The sequence below is a fragment of the Balaenoptera acutorostrata genome, chromosome 2 (assembly GCF_949987535.1).
Source record: "Balaenoptera acutorostrata chromosome 2, mBalAcu1.1, whole genome shotgun sequence".
In the NCBI taxonomy this organism is placed as follows: Eukaryota; Metazoa; Chordata; class Mammalia; order Artiodactyla; family Balaenopteridae; genus Balaenoptera; species Balaenoptera acutorostrata.
The window spans coordinates 178,459,520-178,479,430 of NC_080065.1; the positions used below are offsets into that span (position 1 = coordinate 178,459,520).

General features: G+C 45.6%; 1 protein-coding gene across 8 annotated transcripts in view; it reads right to left on the bottom strand.

Moving 5' to 3' along the window:
* Positions 1-19,911, bottom strand: part of SMARCA4 (SWI/SNF related, matrix associated, actin dependent regulator of chromatin, subfamily a, member 4) — an 87,113-nt gene that overhangs the window by 38,460 nt on the left and 28,742 nt on the right. For all 8 annotated transcript variants that reach the window (XM_057540193.1, XM_057540199.1, XM_057540198.1 and 5 more), the window contains exons 12-16: positions 16,642-16,772; positions 16,399-16,456; positions 8,476-8,597; positions 6,952-7,102; positions 5,317-5,480 (exon numbers count right to left, since the gene is read on the bottom strand). In XM_057540193.1, the coding sequence (XP_057396176.1) occupies positions 5,317-5,480; positions 6,952-7,102; positions 8,476-8,597; positions 16,399-16,456; positions 16,642-16,772 (626 nt within the window). The remainder of the gene's footprint in view (positions 1-5,316; positions 5,481-6,951; positions 7,103-8,475; positions 8,598-16,398; positions 16,457-16,641; positions 16,773-19,911) is intronic.

A 19,911-nucleotide genomic window follows, 5' to 3' on the forward strand; every position in this document is an offset into this window, starting at 1 on the left:
ATAGGAGATACCACCGAGTCGCGGTGCCACGTCAAAATGAAACTGGCAGCCACTGAAGGTTCCTGCCCAGTAAGAGACAGAATGAGGATGGGAGGCAGGCGAGACCAAGCCAGGCCCGGGCAGAGGACTGCAGGAGGGGGAGCGCAGGAGGGCTCGAGGCCAGGAAGAGGGGGGACAGACAGAGATGGGCAGTGAGCAGACGTGGGGGCGGGTGAGGAGGGACAAGTCACCGCCGACTACAAGAGAGAACCTCAGGAGAGGGTGACAGCGACAGTAAAGCCAAGTTCAGAGCAGGTGGGCTCTCGGGGAAATACTGGGACACAGAGTCTTCGGTGGGGGAGAGAACTCACTCAGACAGTCTAGACCAGGGGGTTTGTAAAGACAGGATGCAAAAGCCAAGTGGAAGAGACTGCTCGTGGCTCGCCCGGCTCCTCCCTGCAAGAAGCTCCACCGAGGAGCTCCCCCAGGAGCCAGGGCCAGCCAAGGCCAGCCAGGGCCAACCAGGTGGGCACAGTCTGAGCCAATGAGATGGAAGCCTAAGTCGCTGGGCTGAAAGTCAGGGAAAGGTCTTGAAGGAGGGTGGAGACTCAGCTGCCATATGCTCCTGCTGCCCTGGGCCCCGCCCATCATTCTGGGAACCCAGAGGAGATGATGGAGGCAGCGCAGCCGTCTTGCAACCATGAGGGTAAAAGCCTAGGGGCAGGGGTCACATGCTAAGGATGACTGAGCAGAAAACTGCAGGAGCCTGGGTCCTGGAAGCTTGAAGCCACCTGGCTGTGGGCTTCCCCTTACTGAGGATCAGCAAGATCGCCCTGGTTCAGTCACTGAGGTCTGGTTCCTATTGCAGGGAGCAATGGGGGAAGGTCGGGGCACTAAGAGAAAGAGAAGCCAAGGGCCAAAGCCTGGGGTGGGGGAGGGGCCTCCGCAGAGGGGGAGAAGAGCTGAGGGAGAGTCGGGAGCAGAAGTAAGGAGACAGGCCAGAGTCAGGGGTCAAGAGGGAGGCAGGACAAGCAAACTCATGGCAGAGAGCAGCACGCCCCAGCAGGTGGATGGGACAGTGGGACACTCACAGTCTGAAAACATCCCCCAGGGCACAGGTGGCTCCTGGAGATGACACTCAACAGACTGGGCCCCGGTCTGGGGAGCACAAGGGTGAAAAGGGCTGAAGATCAACACACGGGATAACTTCACTGAAGGGAATGGGGGAAAGCAGTCAACTTAAGTGACCTTGGAAAAGATGTTTTGGCTGGAAACTGTAAGTCTAAGGACAAAAGGAACTGGATCTCTAGTTAGTAAGGCTGTTCCTCACAGACTAAGTATTCTGAAAGCACTGTACATGCACACTGGGAACGAACACACGAGCAAGGAGAAAGGCTAGAATGGGCCCTGTGGTCCCGGCTGAGTCAAAGACAGCAGTATGGTCACACTTAACAAAACAGAGACACAGATGACCAGACGCAAATCATGTCAGCACGTGTGCACTAGGGTCAGTACACGTACATATACTTCCTAGCACTGCACACTGAGAGGGTCTAGAAGCAATGACGCCCCAGAAGCAAGGAGCACACCTAGCACCCAGGTCTTGGTTTCTAAGACCATTTTCTAATAAGGGAAACCAGGGCTTCTTGGAGAAATGGCTGGTTCTAGGCCTGAGAGGGAAACGTACCAGCTGAGCTTGGAGCGTCTTTGGGTGCCAAAAAGCAAAGAAGTGCTCAAAAACCCCACAATGATGGGGGCATGTCAAAGGAACAGAGCAGCCAACTGAGAGCTCCTGATGGCCAAGGCTGGAATGATTTGAGCAACAAATAAACTAGTATTGGAGTTTAACCCTATGTATAAAATAAACATCCAGGAGTCCATATTGATATAAATGATTGAATACATCCACAATTGGGGGAGAAGAGAGAAATCTTCCACATAGGAAAACTCTAAAAAATTTATGTAGTGATTTCACCTTCAAGGAGGTAGCTCTTAATTGCCCACCTATTATGTGTGGGCTGAACTTAGTGACTTTTTTCCAGAATACAGTATGGAAGGGGGGAAAAAGAGTAACTTCACAGTGGAGACACCTGACACACACTACCTCAGCCAGGTGATCAAGGTCAACCTCAAGAGTGAAAAGTCATGTAGACAGTAACTGCCCCCCCCTTGTGAGGTGATAAGACGCGTGCTTCACTTCTGGTCTTCATCCCGAAACCCACCATCCCATTTAAGGATGAAAAAATCACCAAACAGACCCAGGCTGAGGCACATCCTACAAAACACCTGACCAGCTCTCCTCAAAACCATCAAGGTCACCAAAATTACACCAAGTCTGAGGAATGGTCACAGACCAGAAAAGACTGAGGAGATGTAAAGGCTAAATGTCATATGAGGGACTTCCCTGGTGGCGCAGTGGATAAGACTCCGTGCTCCCAATGCAGGGGGCCCGGGTTCGATCCCTGGTCAGGGAACTAGATCCCACATGCATGTCGCAACTAAGAGTTTGCATGCCACAACTAAGGAGCCCGCCTGCTGCAACTAAGACCCGGTATGTATGTATGTATGTGTGTATGTATGAATGAATAAATAAATGTATGTATGTATGTATGTTACATGGGATCCTGGAATTGATAACGGAAATTAGGGCAAAACTAGTGAAATCCACATAAAGTTTACTTAATAGTAATGTGTTTAATTACTAGTAATGTTCCAGTGCTGATTCCTCACTTGTGACGAATGTAACACGGTCACGTAAGATGTGATCAACCACAGGGGGATCCTGGGGAGAGTATATGGGAGCTCTGAGTACGACCTTTTCAACTTTTCTGTAAATCTGATACTATTCTAAAGTAAACAACAACCACAATGCAATGACAGAGACGTGCTGAAAGGACACAGGGACCGATCTGAAGCATCTCCCTGGGCCAAATCTGGGACAATTTAAGCAAAGTAAATAACAATAGTGTCCACGAGCCAACTCTTCTATGAAGAATTACACCATTAAACAATTAAATAAGGGAGAAGAGACAGCTCTGCCTTGTAGTGGAATTCCAAGACCTGTAGAAGGAATGACGGAAAGAGAAAACCACTACTCGGCACTTTCCAGAGTGATCATCATTTCAGGTGAGACTCCTCTGACGGATGCTGAAATTACGGGCGAAAGTATGATGAGAAATGGGATATTCATACAGCTTCTAAGTGCCTTCTCACAAGTTACTTATAAATTACAAAGGAAAACTCTTAGGTTTATGTGGGGAAGCCCGCAGGCACCACGTAAGGAAAGACCGAAGTGATGCTCTCCTGTCACGGAGCCCCTGGGCTCGTGCCTCCTGATGTGAGGCCCCAGGAAGGGCACAGCACCCACCCCGGAGTTTCTCGCCAGAATCCCAGAAAGAAGACACATCACACAAACCCAATCTGAGGGACAGTCTACCAAATGCCTGGCCAGGATTCAAGTGTCAAGATCATGAAGGACAAAGACGGACTCAGGAACTGTCACAGACACGACATGACAGACACACGGCAACAAAAGGCAAAGTGGGATCCTGGACCAAAAAAAGGCCTTTAGTGGGGAAGTCTACAACATCTGAACAGAGTCTCTAGATTCGCTACCAGCTAACAATGATTTGTTAAATCACTGTTACTATCCTGGTGTTGAAACTGTCCTAAGGTTACGTGAGATGCGGGAGGCCGGGTGAAAGGTATAGAGGAACTCTTTACACTACTTCTGCAGTTGTTTGTAAGTCTAAAATTGTTTCAAAATGAAAATTTAAAAATGACAAACCCAGGCTGCAGAGCAGCACGCTGGACAGAGCTATTCCAGTGGAGATGAAGTCACGCCTGGGAGGCTGAACAGAAGGGAGGGGACTTGAGTGAGTGGAGGGCAGGGAGTCGGTGCACAGGCAAGGGCAGCGGGAAGCAGAGAAGCAGCTGGGTCTGACCACGGCCTGGGACCTTCTGCCACACCATGGAAACAGTTCCTTCTCCATGAAGATCTGTTCCTGCCAAGGCAGCCAGATTTACACCGCCATGAGGGACAGAAGGCAGAAGGAGGAAATCAACTTCTCAAGGTGAAGTCTGGGAGGGTTCTGGGGCCCCCAGCCGTGGATGCGAGGCCTCTGGAGGCCTGGCCACCTTATAGGTAGGAGGGCATGTTCCCATGGGCTGAGGGATGAGTACTCGGTTTCCTATCCTCCCCCTCGACAGCTGACTTGAGGCAGACATGGTTCCCCCTGAGCGCTGGGCCGACGGTAAAGGGGGTTCCCCTTCAGGGCCAAGCCAAGTGTACACACAGAGGCCTGGCCACATCAGAGCAGACCATCCCCCAGGCCCATGACTGGACGGTTGCCTAACATGTGACCTGAACTGGGTCAATGACAGCCAGTCCTGGGACTTCTGGAAAAAACCCGGGAAGAGGAGAACCATTTTGTGACACATGCAGAGCTGGGAAGAGGGACGCCCAGATGGCCTGAGGAATCCTGGCCCCTGGAAGGGTGCCTGCTGGGAGGAAGAGACCAACGGTACCAAGAGGTGGCAAATGAGAGAGCCTCCTCTGGACGCCGTTTGGGTATCCAGATGCCACCTGAGCGTCTGTGGTGCCTGGACCAGGCTGGGACGTGATCGACAGGGCTTGGTGCCCCAGCAGTAAGTGGACACAAGTGTCTGCACAAATGGCTCCACTCCACATTTCTAGTGGGCAGTTATCTGACTCCTGTGACAACCTTGTGTGGAATTTGCTCATTGTGGGGCCAGAAGAGGACACCAAGGACATCCTGTGAGAGCTGCCCCAACAGGAATCATAGACGGGCACTCCATCACCTGCCCTTCTTCTATCCTGAGCCTTGACACCAGAGGCAGGTGGCTATGGGCTGAGTTGTGTCCCCCCAAAATTTGTATGTTGACATCTCTGTGCCCAGCACCCCAGAACGTGACTATATTTGGAAATAGAATCTTTAAAGAGGTAATGAAGTCAAAATACGGTCATTGGGGTGAGCCCTAATCCATGACTGGTATGACTTCATTATAAGAAGAGGAAATTAGGGCACAGACACACATAGAAGGAAGGCAATGTGAAGACACAGGGAGAAGACGGCCATCCACAAGGCCAGGAGAGAGGCCTAGGGAGAAACCAGCCCTGCTGACACCTTGTTCTCAGACTTGTGGCCTCCCGGGAAATAGTGCCTATTGTTTAAGCCACCCAGGCTGTGGTCTTTCATGAGGGCGGCCCAAGCAAACTAACACACAGGCGTCTGAGCACAGGCCGGGCTGCTGGTGACCTCGGGTGGCGGGGCCTTCCCACCGGGCACTCACGGCCCCTGGGGCGGGCACACTCACGAGAGAGGCACTATGATGAGGAAGGGCCCGTTGATCCGCTTGTGCTCCATGAGGTACGTGATGAGAGCGATGGTCTGGATGGTCTTCCCCAGGCCCATCTCATCAGCCAGGATGCCATTCAGGTTGTTGTTGTACAGGGACACCAGCCACTCTAAGCCTTTGATCTGCAAGGAGAAGCGGCCAGGACTGAAGCCCAGGTTGGGTTCGGGGGTGTTCCCCGCGCTTCGGAGACTCACAAGCTCTGCCCCAGCCAGGGACCTCCTGCGGCCATCTTCACTTGGTATTTTGCTCTGAGTCAGCCCACTCCTTTCCCACTCAGCCTCATCCTCAGCAATCCTGTCTCTGAAATCACAGGGTTGCTGTGCTAATGAGAGATGTATATGAAATGTCCTTTCTGGGCGCACATTTAAACAGCTAAGCTTCTAACTGTTACAGTGTCCGTCTGTCACTGCCTGACACCAAGCCACACAGCACACCGGGACCAACCTGCCCTCAACCGTGTGACACTGGATTCAGGAGAGCGTTGGGGCTTCAGCGGAACTTGGTGATGAGTTCACCACATGACTAACAACTGCCTCAACAGCATTTCAATATTAACTGAAAGGATTCCAAAGCTTGTGAAGCTTTCTGAAACACAGTCCATTAGAGAGAATATTGTCTTCAGAGAAAATCTGGAAATTTTCATAACAGATTAAGCAAGTTACGTCTTGCCCATGTTCTGATTTCTCTCATTACACTGGTCTCTGGAAAGTTCCACTGGCCACAGGATTCACCTTTGGCACTTGATATCAGCACGGAGGTTCTGAGAGTTCTTTTAAGGGAAGTTGGGGATCAGGTGTTACAACCAAACTGAGTTATCAGGGACATGTGTCCTTTGGTTGGGGATATACCAGCTGCCTCTTGGGAGCTTACAGATGAGCCTGGGATATGGGGCCACAAGAAAAAGATTTTTACTACGAGCAGCTCCATTTCTTGGTTGTTCCAGGCCAGACCCTGACAAAGAGCTTCAGAGGCATCATCACTTCATCCTCTATATATAACCCTAACCCTAACCCTAACGCTCCAGAGGTGTCATCACTTCACCCTCAGAGGCTGGCAGGAGGGGCTGCTGCCCCATTTCCCAGAAGGAAGGACCGAGTCTAGGGCTGCTAACCTCTCCTGCCTTGCTGCCTCATGCTGCACAGAGCTCCAGGAAATATGTACTGAGCACCCATGGGCCCACACCCGGGTCCCATTCTGGCTCGGCCATTCCCCAACTGTGTGATTTTGAGGAATCGCAGTATCTCTCTGTTCCTCAGTTGTCCCTCCAACCCCCATGAAATTGGGAGGACCACAGCACCTACTTCAGAGTGGTTGAGGGAATTCAGATGCTAACAGCCTATAATGTGCTCCTATTCTGCTTGGCACATATGAAGCACCCAGCAGATACTGATTTATTGCAACATTTCATTTCCTCTTGGTCAGACCATGCTGTTGCTTTACAGATGGGGAGACCGAGGCTCAGAGGGGAAGAGCGAGTTGCCCAAAGACCAAGAGTGTACTGTGAACTCAGGTCTGCCTGCCTTCAGCAGCCACCCACGACCTGGGAACCCCTCTGCCGAGCCCACTATGTGGACGTGGCCCCCTCCAACCTACCTGGTACTGCTTGAGGACGCCGTTGACCATGAGCGCCGACTGCTTATCCACCCTCTCGGTGACGGCGTGGGCCACGGCGTAATAGGACTGCAGGCCACGAGCGAGGGCCTGCGACACGCCGTACTCGTCATCAACATCTTGCTTGGCGTTCCTGGGAGCAAGATCAAAGGGCCGTGTGAAGACACACATTCCTACTTGTGACAATGTGCTTCTGACACAAACCTCCGCAGAGCAGCTTTATGGCCTGAGCCGGAAGACAAGCCGAAGAGCAGCCGCACAGTCTGAGGACAGGCAAGGCAGCAAACACTAATCCAGGTGGGCCCAAGACTAGACTTCTGGGTGCCATGGGAATCAAGTCACTGTCACACCACAGAAGGAATGTTACTTTTAGCCAGAGGCTGGTCACATGGCCCACCCTCTCTACCAGGAGTTCAAGAGTCTAAAGGGAAAAGGTACACTCAACAGCCTTGCACAAACCAGAATCATTTATACTTCGGCTGTTTTGTAATCTAATCTAGAATTCTTTAATTAAAAAAACCTCTTTTTATTATTTTATTTTATTTTTTTGGCCGCGCCACGAGGCTTGCGGGATCTTAGTTCCCCAACGAGGGATCAAACCCAGGCTCCCGGCAGTGAGAGTATGGAGTCCTAACCACTGCCAGGGAATTCCCTGGAATTCTTTAAAAAAGTGACTTTAAACTATTTACATTTTATTAATGTGACAAATATATGTGATCCAACTATCAAATTGTTTTATGCTATGTTTTGTTTTTATATCTTCTCACAAATCCTGCACAGTGAGCTGGGTTTTCTTAGCTTAGAGGGTTTTTTCCTATATATTTCCGATGGATTTCAAAGACTGTATGTTTGTTCTAGCGGTTCCCTTCATACCTAGTGCATATGTAATACATAATACTCTCAATGCTCTATTAAAGAGTATCCATTAACTCTGTACTGTAAGCCACAATGAAACTGGTATGTTAATTGTAACTGTGCTTACAACGGCAAAGGATGAGAAACAACCTAAACGACCACCGCCAGACTCAGGCCACAACGTGAGAGTATGACAGGGATGCCACGTGGCCAGATATGGAGGAGTGAGACACCCTGTGTGCACAGACACAGGAGCAAGGGGCAGAACACTGTGCCCCAGATACACTTGTGCAAATGAAAAGAAACAGAGGTACACGTCATGCTTACTGATGCACAAAATATGTGTGGAAGACACACGATGCTGGAAGCAGTTTCTTCCAGGGAGGAGATGGGGAGGGCTGGGGCTGGAGCACAAGCATGAGGCGGCCTTTTGCGGTAAACCTGACTGTCTCTTAAACACAGGATGAGCCACGTGAATGGATGGAACGTCATTCAACCCCTACAGATATCAGTGACATCTGAAGTAAATCAATTGGGTGTTTGTGGTCCCACAACGGCTGCCGGCTGGACAGTGCTGTCCGGGGAGAAGCTGGGATTCTAACGGCTTCTGCCGGTGCCACCTCGCAGGAAGCTGGTGGAGGGATGCCTTACTCAATGATGTGCCGGGCGTCCACCTCGGAGACGTCGTCGCTGTCTGGATCCGGAATCTTCTTCTTCTCCTCCACGGGCAGGGCGGGAGGCTGTGCTGGCTGCGGCTGCTCCTCCTCCTCCTCCTACCAAGAGACAAGCCAGTGTCACCTCAGGTCACCCCACAGTGATGTTTTTACAGCCCACGTGCCCTCTTCCTACCAATCCCAAAACACGTCATGCTTTTTATTTGCATATTCTTTTAATTGCTCAGTGTATGATTTTTAGTTTTCGTAGCAGGGTCCAGACACTTCTTTTTAAGGACATCTCAGGGTATTCTGTACTTCTGTTGCACCCAGCCCCCCTTACACAATGCATACTACTAAAACAGCTTTTCCCTTCTCTTGGATTTCCTAGGTATTAAACATTTTATAGGTAACCTTCAATATTTATTGCTCTTGATTTACTTTCAGCTTTACTGACATGGCCAAAATGTCTAAAATATGTCAAATAAGACTGATGATAACAGGCACCATAGTTTACTAAGAGGTTTTCTATAAATCTGTATATTAAGTATGAGTGTTGTGTTTCATTAAAAGGATTTTTCAACATTTACTGAGCAGATAATAAAGGGGATTTTGTATGACATATTGAAAAAACACACACAAATACATTTCCCAATATTAAACCATCCTTGTATTCCTGTATAAATCCCACAAAATGTGTGTGTATAATGGAACTGCTATAAAACTAAAAAAAAGGAAAAAGTATCTGTAATTAACCTGTCAAATTATTCCAGTCAAAACCCAGTGGGATTTCCTTCGGAGCATGCAGAATAATTTTACAGATCATTTGGAATAATGAACAGGTAATGACAGCACAAACATTTTGGTCAAAAAAATCATAACCGGTAAGACTTATCCTAGTTGATATTACCATGCTGGGAATTAAAATAGGAATGGGAAGCCTGGCTAATTCCAATTAAAGGGGTCAGCAAATTTTCCCCTCAGAAAGTGACTTTAGGGGCTTCCCTGGTGGCTCAGGGGTTAAGAATCCGCCCGCCAGAGCAGGGGACACAGGTTCGAGCCCTGGTCCGGGAAGATCCCACATGCCACGGAGCAACTAAGCCCGTGCGCCACAACTACTGAAGCCTGCACACCTAGAGCCTGTGCTCTGCAACAAAGAGTAGCCCCTGCTCACTGCAACTAGAGAAAGCCCGCGTGTAGCAACAAAGACCCAATGCAGCCAAAAATAAATAAATAAATAAATTTATTAAAAAAAAAAAAATTCCCCCTGGTTCTCCTGGGGAGTAGGTGGGGAGAAAGGTGGGGCTGCTTGACAGCCCTGCCTGAGGTCTGACTTATATTTAAAAAAAAAAAAAAAAGTGCCTTTGAAGCTGGACAAAAGTAGCACAGGCAACCATTTCAGAGCACTAGGAGTCTGAGAAGCATTAACACTGAAAAAACTGCTGAGTCTTGGGTAAGAAGAGTGGAAGTTTGTAGAGTTCTTACTTGGGGGTGCTTTCATCTCTCCTACCCCCAGCTCCCAGTTCTGATGTGAAAGCTCTCCCAGGGTGGGCAAGCCATGAGGCCTGGCAGCTGAGGCTGATGGGGACTTAGTCATTTTGCAGCAGTGGACGATGCCCGGGCCAGCAGCACTGTCAATGGAGGTGAGGACCTCAGCCATGGGTGGGGAAAGCATATTACTGGCTGAGGGCTGTGCACATGCACAGAGGAAACGAGAAAGGGAGAAAGGGCCCAGCAGAAAGTAAAAGCCAGGGTGGGCTTGAAAATGGCCCAAACTTGGAATGTGTTCTTCTACACACACTAATCCACTGGCTGGAGAAAGAAGCCTTACTGGCTCAAGGTGTTTGAGTACAAACTCTCCCCAGTCACTGGAAGACTACTAAGTTATGAAGAAACACAACCCACTCCTAGAGAGCCGGGATTAAAACTAAAAATGAGAAAAAAACAAAAACAATAAACTGAGCAGACACCAAAGGCAGTACACACCCTGGGAAAACATTCCACAGATTCGGCCTAGATAATTCACTAAACAAACAAAAACACCAAAAAGAACGCACAGGGGTGGAAGGCAGAATCCAGAGTGGCTAAAATAGCCTTCCACTAAACATTCATTACAAGACAAACAAAAAGGAGGAGAATGTGATACGAACTCAGGGGAAAAGACAGTCGGTTGAGCCTGTCTCTGTTCCCAGATGTTGGATTTAGCAGACAATCTTACAAGCAGCTATTACTACATATATGTTCAAAGCTATTGTAAATATGTTCAAAGAAATAATGGAAACCATCTTTAAGTAGAATGAATCAACAAATACAGAGTCTCAATAGAAGACAGAAATGATAAACTTCCCAAATTTGATGAAAAACATGACTCTACGAAGCCAAGAATCTGAACAAACACTAATGAGAATAAACACAAAGAGAGAGTTCACAAACTGCTAAAAGCCGAAGACAAACAGAAAATCTTGAAAGCAAGAAAGAGAAGATGAATCATCAAGTACAAACGAGCATCTATATAATTAGTAGCTAAACTTTCATCTGAAACAAGAGACCAGAAAGTAGTGGAATGACTATTCAAAAGTAAAAAGACTGTCAACAAAGAATTCTATGTCCAGCTAAACTATCTTTGGAAATGAAAGCTAAAGAAATACATTCCCAGAAAAACAAAAGCTGAGAGAATCTGTTGCTAGCAGACATGCCTTATAATAAACGGTAAAAGAAATCTTTCAATATATTCAGTATCTTGCAATAACTTGTAATGCAAAAGAATCTGAACAAGAATATACATACACACACACACATATAACTGAATCACTTTGCTGTACACCTGAAACTAACACAACATTGTAAATTATACTTTGATTTTAAAAAATGGTTTAAAAAAAAAAGTCTTTCAAGCTGAAAGGAAATGATAGGTGATAGTAAATTGAATCCATAAGGAGAAATAAAAAAAATCAGAAATGGTAAATGCATGTATCAACATAAAAGACTCTATAAATATATTTTCCCTTATTTCTTCTTCTCCAACTTCTTTAGACTAAGTCAAAAGATTATATCAGGTATTAATTAGAAGACTGTATTGTTGGGTTTATAACATATATAGACATAACATATGTGACAATAACAGCACAAAGGAAGAAGAACAAATGGAGCTAAGCTGGAACAAAATTTCCATATTTTACCAGAATGTAGTTAGTATTATGAAGCATATGATGATAAATTAACATGCATATTGTAATCCTTGGAGCAACTACAAAGAAAATAACTTTAAAAATACAGTAAGGGCTTCCCTCGTGGCGCAGTGGTTGAGAATCTGCCTGCCAATGCAGGGGACGAGGGTTCGAGCCCTGGTCTGGGAAGATCCCACATGCCGCGGAGCGGCTGGGCCCATGAGCCACAACTGCTGAGGCCACGTGCCACAACTACTGAAGCCCACGCCCCTAGAGCCCGTGCTCTGCAACAAGAGAAGCCACCGTGATGAGAAGCCCGCGCACCGCGACGAAGAGTAGCCCCCACTCAGCGCAACTAGAGAAAGCCCTCACACAGCAATGAAGACCCAATGCAGCCAAAAATAAAAATTAATAAATTAAAAAAAAAATCAAATGATCAACTTAATAGAAAAAGTATGAGATAAAATCTAGCTCACACATGCTAAAAACTCTCAGTAAACTAGGAATAGAAGAGGATTTACTCAACCTGATAAAGGGCATCCATGAAAAATCTATAGCTAACACCAAACAATAGTGACAGACTAACTGCATAACCCTTAAGATCAAAAACAAGCTAAGGATATCTGCTCTAGACACTTCTATTCAACATTGTACTGGAGGATCTAGCCAGTGCAATAAGGCAAGAGAAGGAAATTAAAGGCACACAGAGGGGAAAGGAAGAAGTATTGAAGAATTATGGTTATTTATGAATGACATAATCCTGCATGTGAAAATCCTAAGGAATCAAACAAACAAACAAAAAACCCTATTGGAATTACCAATATGAGTTCAGCAAGTACGCAGAACACAAGATTAACATTTAAAAAATATACATATAAAATTGTATTTTCATGTAATAGCAATAACACATCAAAAAATAAAATCAAGAAAACAATTCTATTCATAGTAGCATAAAAGGAATAAAATATTTAAGAATAAATTTAACAACAAAAAAAGTAAAAACTATACTCTGAAAACTACAAATCATTGCTAGGAGAAATTAAAGATGAACAAAATAAATAGAGAGACATCTCATGTTCATGGACTGAAAAACTAAATATTGTTAGGACGTGATTCTCCCAAAACTGATCTATATATTCAACACAATCTCAATAAAAATCCCAGCAAGCCTTTTTGTAGTAACTGATGAGCTGATCCTGAAGTGTATATGGGAATGCAAAGTACCTAGAATAGCCAATGGAGCAAACAAGCTGGAGGACTAACACTACCTGATTTCAAAACTTGTAATACAAGACAGTGTGGTAGTGGCACAAACACAGACATACTAATCAACAGGAAAACACTGAGCATCAGAAACAAACCCTTAATTTTATGGTCAACTGATTTCCCACAAAGTTACCAAGACTATTCATGGGAGAAAGAATAGTCTGTTCATCAACTGGTGCTGGGTAAGAAGGCTATCCAAAGCACACACACACACAAAAAAAACAACTTAGACCTGTACCTCAAACCATACACAGAAATCAACTCAATTATGACCCTAAATGTGAGAGCTTAAATATAAAACTTCTAGAAGAAAACATAAGAGAAAAACCTTCGTGACTTCAAACAGCTCTTAGATACAACACCAAAGGCACAATTCATAAAAGAAAAAATCGATAAATGGATTTCATCAAAATGAAACATTTTTGCATTTCAAAAGACATCACTGAGGGAAAAGAAAGGCAAACAGACTGGGAGAAGATGTTTGCAAGCTATATATCTGATCAGGGACACGTATCAAGAATATATAAAGAATTCTTACGACTCAGTGATGAGATAACAAACAACCAAATTAAAAATGGGCAAAAGGGACTTCCCTGGTGGTGCAGTGGTTAAGAATCTGTCTACCAATGAGGGGACACAGGTTTGATCCCTGATCCAGGAAGATCCCACATGCCGTGGAGCAGCTAAAGCTCATGCGCCACAACTACTGAAGCCGGTGTGCCTAGAGCCTGGGCTCTGCAGCAAGAGAAGCCACCGCAATGAGAAGCCCGCGCACCGCACTGAAGAGTAGCCCCCGCTCACCGCAACAAGCCCGTGGGCAGCAATGAAGACCCAATGCAGCCAAAAATAAATAAATTAATTAATAAATAATTTTTTTAAAAAATGGGCAAAAGATTTCAATAGATTTTCACCAAAGAAGATACTTGAATGGTGCATAAACATTTGAAAAGATGCTCAACATCATTATTTACTAGGAAAATGCAAAGTAAAACCACAAGATACCACTACACACCCACAAGGATGGCTATGATGTAAAGAACAGATAACGCCAAGCGTTGACAAGGATATGGAGAAACTGGAACCTGTAAAAAGGTACAACTACTTCAGGCAACAGTTTGTCAATTCCTTAAAAAGTTAAACATAAACTTACCATATGACCCAGCAATGCCACTCCTAAGTATCTATCCAAGAGAAATGAAAATGTATGTCCACACAAGGACATGTATGTGAACGTTCACAGCAATGTTATTCATAATAGCAGAAAATGGAAAAAAACACAAATGCCCACCAATTGGTGTATGGATAAACAAAGTGTGGTATATCTATACAATGGAACATGACTCAGGAATAAAACAAACTTTTTTTTTAAGACCTTAACTTTTATTAATGGTTTCTCCACATTTATTTTTAAAATATTTTAAAATTGAGATAGAAATTACTTAGAGTAAAATGTACGTATCTAATAAATTTTGATAAGTTGAGTTTGATAGGTTTGGAAATATGCATATAAGGGTTAAATCTACACCTTCAAAGCATAGGGTATTTTTTTTTTTTGCTTTTCCATTATGGTTTATTACAGGATATTAAATATAGTTCCCTAAGTGTAGGACCTTGCTGCTAAATAGTGCTGCTATGAACATAGGGGTGCATGTATCTTTTTGAATTATAGTTTTGTCCAGATAAATGCCCAGGAGTGGGATTGCTGGATCATATGGCAACTCTATTTCTAGTTTTTTAAGGAAACTCCATACTATTCTCCACTGTGGCTGTACCAGTTTACATTCCCACCAGCAGCAAAGGAGGGTTCCCTTCTCTCCACACCCTCTCCAGCATTTGTTATTTGTAGACTTTTTAATAATGGCCATTCTGACCGGTGTGAGGTGGTACCTCATTGTAGTTTTGATTTGCATTTCTCTAATAATTAGCGATGTAAAACAAACTTTTGATGTACAGACAACATGGATGAAAATCAAAAACACGCCACGTAAAATAAGCCAGACACAAGATACTACATGTTGTATAATTCCACTTATGTGAAATTCCGGAAATGGCAAATCTATAGAGACAGAGCAGACCAGTGGTTTCCTGGGGCTGGAGGAGGTAGCGAGAACAAACTGTAAATGGGTGAGATGTCATTTGGGGTGACAGAAACGTTCTAAAGCTGGTGTAGAGTAATGATTGCACAACTCTATAAATTCACTAAAAAATCACTGAATTGTACTCTTACTGTGGGTGCATTTTACATATGTAAATTATATCTCCATAAAGCTGTTTAAAAAATTACAACAAAATGTTACTGGTCTAAGAATTATTAGAACTTTAAAAGAAACTTAACAGTACATCAACTATACCTCAATTTAAAAAAATTAAATAAAATAAAAACCAGAAAAATAAATTATAAAAGAAAAAGAAACTGAACATGTGACCCTAAAAAGACACCAGTGTGTCTTTAATATTAGTTTTTTAAAATATCACAGATCAGTGGGGAAGGGATGGACTGACAGTATACCAACTGGCTTAACGCTACTACTGGGGAGGGGAAGAAAGGGCTCCATCTCAAGCCCTACACAAAATAAATTCCAGATGACCTGAAGAGCTAAGAGGACAAACCACAAGAAAGATATAGGTGAACACCAAGCTGATTTCAGGCCGGGGTAAATACATAAAGAACACTTAAAAACCCAGTTGAAAAACACAACTGATTAGAAATGGGCAAATGAAGCAAACCATTCACAGAAGAAATCTAAATAGTAACACCTGAAAAAATGTTCAACCTTAATAAGCAAACATCTGCCCATTAAAATTCCCTTTTTAAAATCTTATGGAGGTGGCAAAAGCTTTTTAAAAGCCTTGTAAGACACTCTTACCCCAGCTGAAGGGTGAGTGCAGGACAGCACCCTTCTGGATGCTACCTGTGGAAAACGAGCCCTGCTTTCGGACACGGCAGCCCCGGGCTCCCTCTGAGTCTCCCTTCCCGAGGAGGCCACCCAGGACAGACAGAGGAACAAGGCACTCATCAGAGCTCTGTCAACCAGCAAACATCCAAAAATCACCATAACGTGGCATAATGAAATGATTTAGAGAACATACACAATACATGCAACCATCTGTAACATTGCCAAAGAACAGATTACAAGGGGCCAACATGTATATGATTTCATGCTCACTACTTCATACCAATATTTTTTGGAGGGGAGAGCTGTTTGGGCGCCTGAAATGTGGCCCGTACGACTGAGGACATATGAGTGAGGACATTTACATTTTACTTAATTAAGTGAAAGTGGAAATAGTCACGTGTGGCTAGAGGCTACGGTACTGGACAGTGCAGCTCTAAAGCACCAACTTTCAGCCTTGCCCCCTGCCCGTGTGCCTATCTCCTGCCCGATTCGATGCCTGGCTGGAGCGGGAGAGGATCACTGTGCCTGCTGTGGGTAGAGGTCACACCACACAGCACTGTGGGCCTCGACAGCCAGGAAATGAACTCTTACCTCCTCCTCTTCTTCTGAGCCACTCTCTTCACTATCAGATCTTGGAGCTACTTCATACCTAAAAAAAAAAAAATCAGCATTTTAATATAAATCTCCCCAGAACCAGCATGATTCACTTTCCTTAGCAAATTAGCCTTTTTCCAAATGTAAGCAGGATCACCCCCCAGCTGTCAGCTCCCCTGGAATGAGGCCGACCGTTGACTCAGGATCCTGGCTGCCTCCGGAACACGAAGCCCCACTCACCCCGGGTTCATTTCCAGCCAGGCCTCCAGCTGCCCTGCTTTGGGTGCGTCTGTGCCCGTGAGGATCTTCCCACTCTCCACGTGGATCACTTTCACCGGAAGGTCGCTCATTTGGCTGGTCTCATCCAGAGGCTGAAAAAGAGTCACACGTGTGACTTGAGGTTCCGTACAGTCTATACCTTGGGCGCCCCGCTAACCATGGCCAACTGGGGAAGTGCCCTCCCAACTCCATGCCCAGAAAACGGCACACCAATGTGACCAGTGGTTGTGGAGATGGGTTAACTGCATATTAACAATTCAGTAAAAAAATATATATATAACCCATTGATGACAGTTGCTTCTTGGAAGTAACTGATATCCACGTTTTAATTTTCAAATAGGTAACATATAGTTCAAATTCAAGAGTATAGAGTGTGGACTCTCCCTCCCTATCCCCCTGCCTGACGGTTTCTCTTCACAGGCGCCCACCAGTATCATTTTCTCCTGTGTTCTCCCAGATCAATTCCACACATAAGGAACACGAACTTAAGTACTCCTTCCTTTTTTACCCAAGTGACTATGCTATTCCTATTCTTCTGGCCCTTGAGTTATTCAATTTATATTGTATTTGTAGACTGCAACAAGGGTCCTCATTCTTTTCTGTTAAACAGCTAACTAGAATATTTGAAAAATAAAACTTCCTTGTAGCAACAAATATTGAATTCCTCGATTTCCTGAGATATCAACTTGGGATGAAGTTTACCCCTTCATCAGTTCCTTCACATTTCCTGGTGAAAACCTTCAGGACGAGGATGAGGATGGAAACCTTTGTTTGCATCTACCAGGAACTTATACCTCCCACGCCTCCCTCCATCAACACTGACCCACAGAAGAGATTAGTCTCCATGCAGGTTAAAATCTCACCCTTAAAGTGGCCCACCACGGAGGGGAACAGCAACCCCCGCCCCACGAATGAGCTCTGCAGGCTGCCTCAATCAGTGACTTGCACCCCTGAGTCCTTCCTGAGAGCCGTTACGGTGCTGATGCCGGGCCCTCCCCACCCCCAGAATCCTGACAGAGCTGCTCTTGGGTGAGGCTCGGGCCTCTCTGGTTTTAAAAAGCTCCCCAGCTGATTCTGACGTTCAGCCAAGGCTGTGAACCACTGGGTGAGAACAAGGACAATCAGCAGCCATCATCAAGTGATGGTTCCTGTGACTAAACAGGATGAGCAGCTGCAGTGATTCCCCAACAGAATTCCCCGAGTCACGCTTTCCTGCGATGTGACTTCCCCCTTGAAAGCCACAAATGGCCGTGTGAAGGCTTTGCACTGTAGTAAAATGCCAGCCCACATTTCTCTTAAAAAATTCAACAACGGGCTTCCCTGGTGGCGCAGTGGTTGAGAATCTGCCTGCCAATGCAGGGGACACGGGTTCCAGCCCTGGTGTGGGAAGATCCCACATGCTGCGGAGCGACTAGGCCCGTGAGCCACAACTACTGAGCCTGCGCGTCTGGAGCCTGTGCTCCGCAACAAGAGAGGGCGCGACAGTGAGAGGCCCGCGCACCGTGATGAAGAGTGGACCCCGCTCGCCGCAACTAGAGAAAGCCCTCGCACAGAAACGAAGACCCAACACAGCCATAAATAAATAAATAAATAAAAATTAAAAAAAAAAAATTCAACAACGTTTCAAATAAAATCATGTGAAATAAGAATATTATTTGAGTTAATCACTATAGTCATTCATTTCTGGGAATCAGGTCAAAGGAAAAAGCGTGCCATCTGCTACGGACTGGAATGTGTCCCCTCCAAAATTCATATGCTCAAGCCCCAGCTCTCCAGTGTCACTGTATTTGGAGATGGGGCCCTTGGGGGGAAATTAGGGTTAAATTAGGTCATATGGGTGGGGCCCTCAGGATGGCATTAGTGCCCCTATAAGAAGAAACACCAGAGCTTGCTCTCTCTCCCCCCATGGGAGGACACAGCCAGAAGGCAGCAGTCTACAAGCCGGGAAGAGTCCTCACCAGGAACCAACCTTGCTGCTCCTTGATCTCCGATTTCCAGCCTCCAGAACTATAAGAACGTATGTTTCTGCCGTTTAAGCCACGCAGGCTACCAAAAAAAAAACAAAAACAAGAACAAAAAAAAAACAAAAGGGACTTCCCTGGAGGTCCAGTGGTTAAGACTCTGCACTTCCACTGCAGGGGGTGCGGGTTCAATCACCGGTCGGGGAATTAAGATCCCGTGTGCCACGTGGTCAAAAAAAAAAAAAAAAAGCCACACAGGCTATGGTGTTTTGTTATGGCAGCCCAGCAAAGAGAGCATCAAAAGGCAATGTACAAGGGGGCTCATTACAACAATGTGTGGGATAGAAAGAAAGGAGACAATGGAAATAGCCACCCATAGGGGAGGGGATATATGGTGGTCCATCAGAGCTGCTCAGTGCAGGATCTAACAGCTACAGATGGGAAGCAACTTAGATAGCTATCAATCTGAACGATGAAAGAGATCCTAGTACATCAATACAATAAAATGAAAGAACTAATGGCTTGATATGGAAAGTGGTCCAAGATACCTCCTAAGCAGGAAAAGTCTTGCTATGTGTAGACTGACCCAAATGGTCCCAAAACAAAACAAAGAGAATATAAGCATAAAGGTTTCTGGAAAGATACAGAGAGAGACATCAACCAGGGATCAACATGCATGCTTGTGAGAGAACAGGCACCATGGGGGCTTCTACTTTTCATGTTATCATTACATTTACGTTTCATGTTATCATTATCATTTTTTTCCTAGAAGTATTACATTTATAATTCAGAGAAGCAAGCACTAGCCACCTCTCTAATACGGTGGCATTAGAAAGAGTCAGGTAAGTGTACGCGAGCTAACTTGGAAAGACTAAGATACCAGGCGGGAAAAAGAAAACCACCTGGAGGCACAGGTACGGAAAAGGTCCCAGAGCAAACACACCGAAGGTTACTCAGGTTTCTCTCTGGGAAGGGGGACTGAGGAGGGGCTGGAGGAGGTGGTAAAGGCCACACCTTGCATTTACACCTCACTGTGCAGCCTTCTTTAACACTAGTGTGTTAACCGAGAGGAGGCAGACAGGAGTGTTGTGGCAAAGACGCGTGTGTGGGGACAGCAACCCCTGAGTGGGCCTCACTGCACGGTTCTGACTTTTGGAACCAGGCTAGTATTTCACATACTAAATAAAGAAATGAGGAGTAAATAAATAAAACCAACAAGGGTTGGGGGGAGCCTCACTAACAGGGGCACAAGGGGAGAACTAATCTTCTG